Raw genomic sequence first — 10,210 nt, forward strand, 5'->3', positions numbered from 1 at the left:
TGCTGGTTGATCAGCTGATCGACCAAAGCACGCTGGTCGATCAGCTGATCGACCAAAGCACGCTGGTCGATCAACTGATCGACCAAAGCAAGCTGGTCGATCAAGTGATCGACCAGCATAGGTCTATATCGATGTATTTGATCCGACTTTACTTGTCAAACAACAAAACAATCCCAAGTCTGATCAGACTCAAGTCTGACCGGGTCAGACTGCATCAACAGATAGGACGTATGATTTGATCTAATTTATAAACAATGTATATTTAGGATTCTTTTATTAATTGTAGATTTAATTTGATTTTCATTTGTCAATTTGAGGAATAAAGTTGAAATAAAAATCCTGCACCATGTGTCTAGAATAATATCCTGTCAGTGAGTCCAAGAGAGACGACCTGGACCTCTCTATACTACTTAAAACGATAGTTAGGAGTTTGGTAAATAAATAAATAAATAATTTTGATGGGTGTGAGTGACAATAAATATGGGAATAAAAATTATATAAATAAAATAATCCCACAAAAACACCCATATCAATTACATTTCTTATCCTTATCCTTCTGGTTCCACTGGGACCCACTCGAAGATCCTGAAGATGATCATATACCTTTTTGCCGTCTTAAAGAGTCCCAAGACTCTGATTCCTGAACCTGCCTCTTTTGACCAGTAAGATGTGAGTCCGGATTCTTCGACTTCTCTGTGTCTTTTTCACAATCCACCTGCTGTTGAGTCATCTCAATAAACAAAACCTGATCCAACGTCTCTTTGTACGTGCTGATCGAGAAACTAGACATCCTCATTCGAATGTATGCAGTCAGTCCATGAGTAAACTGGAATATCCGATCACTATCTTGAGTTACCAAATGTGGGTAGAGCTCAGCGAGTCGTGAGAACTCCATATTATAGTCAGTAATAGAGCGGTCTCGCTGCTTAAGGCTCAAAAACTCCTGACGCCGTGCCTGACTGAACGTCGCTGAAAAATAATTCTTCTCAAAAGCCTCTCTGAAGGATAACCAAGACAAGTCTCGCTCTCCGAGTACAGTCCTCTGAGTCTTCCACCACGTGACAACTTGATCATGAAGGTGGTACACTACTAACTCAACCTTCTCTACCTCAGTGCAAGAGATATACGCAAATATATCAGTTAAGTTCTCCAACCATGAGCGAGCAAACCATGGGTCAGATCCCCCATGGAATAGAGTCAATCGGTCCTTAATCGACTTCGCCAGTGATGGTATCCGACTCTTGTCCACAGTCTTGCTAGCTGTAGCCGATACCAGATCAGTAAATGATATCTCCTAACTATCCATAACATGCTCGGAAACTTCCGACTCTATTGGCGCAACGGGTCATCTTGGTGGTTGACCTCATCCTTGATTTACCGGGGCCATAATATCACCTGATAATATATATAACTCCTATAAATTTCTAGAAATAATAATAAATGTACTAGAAATTTTACTTACAACTGCTTGAAGAATTCATGCCGTTGTCTGTCCATCTCACAATTTAAATCGAGTAACTAAAATTCGATAAACCTGATACGACAAATAAAAAAAAAAACTAAACCTAAACCCTAAACCTAATGCTTAATCTAATATGGACCCTAAAACCTAATGCTCTGATACCAAACAATTGGTATCAGATAAACCTACAAATGCATCGATAAAAAGACTATAAATACAACGATAAATCCAATGACAAATCTGACAGAAACTGAAAAATGGACTTCACAACCTAAGCTCTTATACCACTAAATTGATATTAGATAGACCACAAATGCAACGAAAATCCAAAGAACCTATCCTGCTCTGATACTACTAAATTGGTATTATATAAAACAACGACGTAAAATCCAAAAGAAACGAACCTAAGCTCTGATATCACTAAATTGGTATCAGATAAAACAACAACGTAAAATCCAAAAGAAACGAATCTAAGCTTTGATATCACTAAATTGGTATAAGATAAATCATAAATACAACAAAAAATCCATAAGAATCTAACATGCTCTGATACCACTAAATTGTTACATCTTGGGATACGACTGTCCGATAAATTTCGACAGCACCTCCTCTGTAACAATGTCATTTCCCTGAATACATGCATACAAAGGCCAACACGACCACAATAAGGACTACACGTCCACCATACATCACAGATGCATAACAGATAAGAATAAAACCCACACGACCACAAACTAATGAACTAATATATGCATGATATAACAATTCACTACCAAAAATCCAAAATCGTAAATACAAGGATCCACATAAAATGTCTAAAGTCCCGTAGCGGAAAACATAACAAAAATACTTCTACTAAAGCATCAACATTAGTCCATGACATAACAATCACAGATCCAAAATTCGTATACAACAAACCAACAAGATCTCCTGTTGTGAGATGGAATCAACTTGGCAGAACTTCAAGCTCCAAGTACTATCCTCTAATCTGCTATCTGGGGAGAAAATAATGCAACCCTAAGGTCTAGGTAGTGAGTATCAGATACTCAGTGGAATACAGGATGAAAGTGCATAACATGATATATCAATAAGAATAACAAAAGGTATACAGTCTCTTCAAGTGATACATAAGGAAAAGATCAATACTGTGTAACAGGTATAGGAATCATGCAAATTCAAGCAATACATGTCATGTCATACAATACAACAGTCATATATCAAACAAGTTAACAGTCACACACAAAGATGTTGTAAATAACAATGCAGTATAATATAACAGCAAATGCATTGTAGCACCCACACAGACAATGCTATAATGATTGCACCCACAGAGGTAGTGCTACAATGATCGCACTCACACAGGCAGTGCTACAATAATCACACCCAAGCAGGCAATGCATCGCACCCACATAGGCAGTGCTATAATGGTCACACCCACACAAGCAGTGCTACAATGATCGCACCCACACAGGCAGTGCTACAATGCTCTCACCCACACAGGTAGTGAGATAACAACAATAACAAGCAACAACACCTACTTCTAGCATGTAGATGTGATAATGCACAGCTCAACATATAATAACTACAATTACTCAACATAATCAACATGAATCAGGATGAGTCCTCTGATGAGATAGGATTTTACGGTATTTTGTTGATTCATTTTGGATTTTAGTGTGGACAATTAATTGTTTAATGGACATAATTGAATTGTATTTGTGATATAATATATATTTGAATGATTGATATAATTTCTGTAATTTTGATGGTTAATTTGATATTAATTGAGCTTAATTCTTTGTAGGACTCAAGTGGAGCCATGATCGAGCCAATTGGGACCGATTCAAGCCAAGATTGATCAATTCTATTGACCCAACTTTCATGATTTATGATTCAATTGTGATTAGAGCTGAACCCTTGTGAATTTGAGTCGAACCGGAGTCGAATTGGAGCTAAACCGGCTTGATTTGAGATGAACTAGGGCTAAAACAGAGTTGAACCGACGCAAATTGAAGCTGAATTTACAATCAATAGTTTTTACACCATTAGACAACTTGACAAGATCCCAGACTTTATTAGATGTCATAGAATCCATTTCTTCTTTCATGGCTTTGTACCATAAGTCAGATACATTAGAACTCATGGCTTGTGAAAATGCTTCAGGATCATTTTCGGCTCCAACATTGTAGTCACATTCTTGTAGATACACAACATAATAATCATCAGAAATTGCTGATCTCTTAGTCCTAGTAGATCTCCTCAATGTTGCCTCAACACTCTCCTGTGTAGCAGAATCATGTTGCTCAACAGATTGTTCAACAATTTTGAGTATTTGCTAAATCTCAATATCTACTGGAGTTGGATCAGTACTTTGTGGAACTTCTTGGACCTATTTCTCTATATGTGCATGAACACAAGACACATTATGAACTATAACAATCGGTCCACTGGCTGAAGTGGAGCATTGAACATCTTGATGACCTTTCCTAAGACCAGGGTCTTGAAAATGATCGCTCCCACTGATTAAATCATTTTAAAGAAATTTGGCATTTCTTGATTCCACAAACCTAGCACTATGAGAATGACAATAAAATTTATATCCTTTGGATCTTTCGGCATAACCAACAAAATATGCACTTAAGGTCCTCAGGTCCAATTTCCTTTCATGTGGATTATAAATCCTCACCTCGGTCGGACAACTCCAAACGCGTAGATGTCGCAAGCTTGGTTTCCAACCTTTAACAATTCAAAAGGTGTCTTTTGGACAGCTTTGGTTGGAACTCGATTTCATATGTACGCTGTCGTCTTTAAGGCTTCAGTCCATAAGGACCTAGGAAGTTTGGAGCTAGCAAGTATGCTCCTGACCATGTCCATTAAAGTTTGATTTCTTCTCTCAGCTACACCATTTTGATCTGCAGAACCAGGTAAGGTGTATTGGGCAACAATCCCATAATCTTGAAGAAACTTTGCAAATGGATCGATAGCTTACCCACTCTTAGTGTATCTACCATAGTACTCTCCTCCTCTATCAGATCTTACGATCTTAATTTGTTTGTCACATTATTTTTCTACTTCAGCCTTAAAATTTTTAAAAGCATCAAGTGCTTCACTTTTGCTGTTTAATAAGTAGAGATACATGTAGCGAGAATAATCATCAATAAAAGAGATGAAGTATTTATCACGGTATGATTCTATATCAGAACTATAAATGTCTGTATGAATTATTTCTAACAATTGAGAACTCCTCTTGGCATATTTCTTTAACTTGTTAGTTTGCTTACCTTTAATGCAATCTATACAAGTACTAAAGTCGGTCCAATCAAGAGCACTAAGTACTCCATCATGTACCAACCTCTTAATTCTATTAATAGAGATATGACCCAATCTCCTATGCCACAAATTAGAGGAACTCTCTTAATGACACATCGTTTAACACCAACATGCATAGAGGAATAGTGATTATCATTTTTTAAATTAAGACGAAAAAGACCATCAGACAATGTACCACATCCAATACTTTCAAATTCATTAGAAATATTGAAACATGAATTTGAAAAATTAAAGGAATATCCAACAGATACAAGCCTTGAAACTGAAATTAAATTCCTAGCAAAATCAGGAATATAAAATATCTTTTCCAAACTTAAAATAAAACCACTATATAAAATAAGCTTGCAAATGCCAATGACTTCCACATGTGAGGACATTTTGTTTCCAGAATAAATATAACACTCACTTCTCACTAGTTTCCATAGGTCTTGCAAGCCCTGCAAAGAGTTGGTAATATGGATTGAAGAACCAGAGTCAATCCACCATGTGTCATAAATAACATCAATCATGTTAGATTCATAATAGACAAAAGAGAGTTGAGTACCTTTCTTATCAAGTCACTGTTTGAACTTGGTGCAATCTTTCCTTAAATGCCCTTTCTTCTTGCAGAAGAAACATTTGGAGCTTTTCTGAATGCCCCCTTTGGCAGGAATCTTGCCCTTATCCTTGGCTTGAAATGTCTTCTTCTTTCCAGGTGTAGTCAAATTCACCTTTCCACCCTCTTCCACAGCAAGTCTACCCTCCTCTTGAACACACATGGTCAGAAGTTCATTAATTGACCATCTCTTTATGTGTGTTATAAGAGATTTTAAATAGGGCATATTGCAGTGGTAGAGTGTTGAAAATATAATGCACTAGGAAAGAGTCAGACATTTCAACCTCAAGTCTCTTCAATTGAGCCGCAATGTCTCTCATCCTCATAATGTGGCCACGTACACCGCGTATCCCACTTAGCTTCATGGATGAGAACTGGTGAATTAGGGTGCTAGCTAAAGCCTTGTCTGAAGACACAAATTGATCATCTATTGCCTTCAATAAGTCACAAACATTGTCATAATGCTTAAGGGAATCCTTGATGTTATTTGATATTTTGGTCTTTATGAACATTATTGAGAGGCGATTAGATTGCTCTCATTTTTCATAAAGAGAAATATTTTCAGGAGGTGGTTCATCCTTTCTTATGGCGTAATCAATGTCCTTGCACCTTAAATGTAGGAGAGTTCTTTCCTTCCAAATTTTAAATTGTCCCCTTAGAGCTCAGGAACATCACATCATATCAAAGAAATTAACAGGCTGACAAACTACAAAAGTAAATAACCATACTCATGTTACGAAATTTGAAACTAATTAAACAACATGACATATCTACCAATGCAAAATATACAAAAAAAAATTATGAATCTATTAACATAAAATTTGTCTGTGGGTTGAAGTATTAATTCAATTAGATTCATAAAATAATGTGATAAAATTATCAAATTATGCTCTTAATTTCTAATCCCTGTGGGTAAATTAGAAAATGTAAAATTGATATTTTATTTGAATTAATCATATAAAATATAATAAATTTTTCTATGGGATAAAATTTATTACATCTTATATAATTAATTAACATTTCAATATGATCCTATAATTAAATATAATTTTTAATTTTCTAAGGATGTTGTGGCTACTCCTTGAAATTAAAATTATTAGGATCAAAATTTGAAATATTCAATGTTATATTAACAAACTTCATGCAATAATTTTAACATCAATAATAATTTTATTAATAATTCAACCAATGTCAATTTAGTAAATAAATATTTGACATTTTTATCAAATCTTTAATAAATTGAACTAATACCTTTATAATTGGACCTATGCCCAATTAAGAAGCCCAATTTCAATACAAATCATGAAATTTACATTTAAAAAATTAATTTGCATGATCTCTGTGGTAGCCCAAAGATGCAATTTTTTTTTAAAATCAAACTTTTTTTTTCTGTTGCGATAGTTTTCTTCCTCAACCCATTATTCCCAATCTGCGCTTCCCAAACACAACCATGTTGCTCAACTCGTCGGAGCCAGCGGCTCACCTCACCGGAGCGTTGTTGCGCATACTTCTTAGTATGCCCACGACGTCGTCTCGTGAGGGCGGATCCAGACAACGCCGAATCCGTCACTGGTGACGCTCCCACAGTCGACTTTGCTCCTCCGTGAGCGTCACCACTACAAAAATATAGGGTATTAGCAACGAAATTTTGCGACGAATTATTTTCGTCGCAAATTTGGGACAAATTTTGCGACGAAATATAATTTTGTCGCAAGTTGGCAACGAAATTGGCGACGAAAGAAGTTTAGTTGCGAAAATTGCGATGATAAATTTTTGTCGCAAAATTCGTCGCCATTTGGCGACGAATCCGTAATTCGTCGCTACATTGGCGACGAATTCGAGATTCGTCGCCAATTTGGCGATGAAATCATTAATTCGTCGCCAATGTAGCGACAAATCTCGAATTCGTCGCTAATGTAGCGACGAATTACGGATTCGTCGCCAACTTTTGCAAAAGAGAAGGGATCGAGACGGTGGATGAGTTAGTGAAATTGGCGACGAAAGTATTTTCGTCGCCAAATTCGTTGCTAATTTGCGACGAATCTGTGATTCGTCGCAAAATCTGCGACGAATATGTAATTCGTCGCAAAATCTGCGACGAATCTGTTATTCGTCGCCAATTTGGCAAAGGAGAAGGGATCAGGATGGTGGATGCATTTGGCGACGAAAGCATGTTCGTCCCAAATTCGTTGCTAATTTGCGACGAACTACAGATTCGTTGCAAAATCTGCGACGAATATTTAATTCGTCGCAAATCTGCGACGAATCTGCAATTCGTCGCAAATTTGAATAAAAATTTAAGGAGAAAATGATCAAATAGTAGTTTAAGTAAAAATTGATATATGATTATTTTTGAATTGTTTAATACTTTAAACAATTCGTCGCCAAATTTATTGCAAATTTAAAATTTAATTAAAATATAATCATATAGTAAAATTACTAATTATTTTGATATAAATTTTAAATTTAAACCGATTGTTTAATTCTACTTTCAAATAAAATTATAAATTTTACTTTACATTTATAAATTTTTAAAATTATTACATAATATTTATATTAAATTCATCAATTTTGGCGACGAATGGACTGTTTTATCGCAAAATTCTGGCGACGAATAGTGCGTTCGTCAAAATCTAGCGACGAACATTAATTCGTCGCAAAGTTTTAACATTAAACCTAATCTTCGCCCGCTCCTTTCCCCTCCGCACCGCTTCTCCTCTCTTCCTCCTCGCTGCCGCCGCCTCTCCATCTTCGCCAGCCGACGCCGCCAACAACCGAGGCCGCCTCTAGCACACCACCGTCCTCGCCCGACACCGCCACTCAGCCGCCGATCGAAGCCACTGCCTTCTGCCGCCTTGCTGCCCAACGCCGCCGCCCACACTTGCCGACGCCGTCCCCTCTTCTCTTCTTCTTCCCTTCCTCGCCTTTCCTCCACCCCGCAACCATCGCCACGCCTTGAGTCGCCGCCGCGGGACGCCGACGCCGCCTGCTGCTCCCGATCGCATAAGGCATCGCCGGACCGGAGAGGTAAAGGGGAAGTTAGCCGGGTTTCGTGGATTTCTTCGGTTTTGTCCTTTATTCTAACCATCATCTTCACCGTCGTCTATTCTCTGCAGCAGCGGAAATCGACTACTAATTGCTCCGTTTCTTCTTTCTGCTCTTTTTCAAGGTGTTAGGGTTCGAGCAGATCGACACCTTCAAGTTCGGTGAATTCGAGGTGATTTGGCTCCGCATTCGGTCGTCCTTCTATATGCATCTCGTCGAGAAGGATCCCAAGCCGAAGCTCCCCGAAGTACCATCGGCTGTCCTTGATCCAAGTGCCCTCCTGAGGGGCCTCCACATCTCCTTCGGCGTCTCCAACTATGTTGCTTTTGTAACATCTTTGAAGGTTCGATCTTTACTGAGATTATTCTGCTTTCGCTCCTTCAATTGTTTGTTAAGGTAGTTCCGAGTAGTATGTCATAAATTTAGTATCTTTATTTATTTGTGTAGGAGAAGGGGATAAAAACGTTCGAGAAGACCCAACCAACCGGATGGGAAGACAAAACAAGTCTCTTTCTTTGATCCGGACGGTGAGTTTGCTTCCCGTAATTGTGAATTATTAGAGATTCAATTTTGCATTTGCAATCTGCACTTGTATTTATCTTTCATAGTCTGAGAGGGGTTGACAGTAGTATTAAGATGTGAAACGTAAGTAAGCATATGGGGCAACGATTGTTTATTTCAAGGACAATGTGCTTTGTTGGTGGCTGAGGGTGGAATGTCTAGAAGATTATAGCTCTGAAACAAGGATTGCTCATGACTCTACATTGATGCTTAGAATAAAGAAATAAACGAAAATGGAAAAGAAAATAGCAAACGAATCTACTAAAAACTGTGGGAAAAAGAGGTCTGTGATTTTCTTTTCTTTGTAGGATGAAAGGTGGAGCCCTGCCCTGCCGAAGTTACTTGGTATGATTCTATGGGAAAATGGGAGAAAATAAAATGAATATTATTTCTTTTATTAGAAAATGAAAGGTGGAAGACCTATCTAAATATTTGATAAGATAAAAAAGAAAAGAAAAGGAAAAAACAAGTGTATTTTGCATGGATGGCATGCCAAACAACACAAACATAATATGAACTATAAAATTGATGTCTTATGGTCAGAAATAAAAAATACTTGCCATAATTATTAAACTGTGGAGTTTTATTAGTGGATTAGATGACAATTTAGAATGTTAAACTTTGTCTTGCATTAGCTAATGGCTCACCGTCCGGATCAAATATTAGAGTGTAAGTTACTAATTTATATATTTTTTAATAATAATATTATTTTTTTTTAAATAGATTTTTTGAAAAAAATTCAGAAGAAGAGATAAGTCTTTACATATTTAGTTTATAGGTTTAAATTTTAATTCTAAGAATGATACTTTCTCTTTATCATGTTTTCTTATGCAGGAGAAGAAAATATATTGACGAAGAAGGAAGCAGAGTATCCGGAGAGCAAAAACAAGCACGATGATTCTATTGCATCTTCTCTTGGTCCTGATCATCCCTCTTGACATTACATATATTGTATATAGATTTATATGACTGGATGTACTGGTTTGGATTTCATTATGTTGATATTGATGTTGTTATGGAGTGATATTAATGTTTTCGATCATGATATGAATTGATATGTATATTTGTAGAGTGTGGATTGTTATATATGGATGTGAATATTTGTGATTTTAATTTATGTGAATTGATATGTGTATGTGGATGTGGATTGATATTAATATGTGTATTTATGTATAGGTTAATTGTATAATTTGATTCGATCCAATTGGATCGTGTAT

The 10,210-nt window shown here is 36.8% G+C and overlaps 1 protein-coding gene across 1 annotated transcript; it reads left to right on the plus strand.

The window, feature by feature from the left end:
* The first annotated feature begins 5,696 nt into the window (after nt 1–5,696).
* Nucleotides 5,697–10,008, plus strand: LOC141842794 (uncharacterized). The gene is made up of 5 exons (XM_074730795.1): nt 5,697–5,764; nt 8,050–8,414; nt 8,564–8,775; nt 8,880–8,959; nt 9,828–10,008. Exons 1-4 carry the CDS (start codon nt 5,697–5,699, stop codon nt 8,949–8,951), a joined length of 717 nt encoding a protein of 238 aa, XP_074586896.1. The 3' UTR covers nt 8,952–8,959; nt 9,828–10,008.
* Nucleotides 10,009–10,210: the final 202 nt, after the last annotated feature.

Source organism: Curcuma longa, chromosome 12, assembly GCF_044706935.1.
Source record: "Curcuma longa cultivar G26 ecotype Majalengka, Jawa Barat chromosome 12, ITB_CL_G26_1.1, whole genome shotgun sequence".
Lineage (NCBI taxonomy): Eukaryota > Viridiplantae > Streptophyta > Magnoliopsida > Zingiberales > Zingiberaceae > Curcuma > Curcuma longa.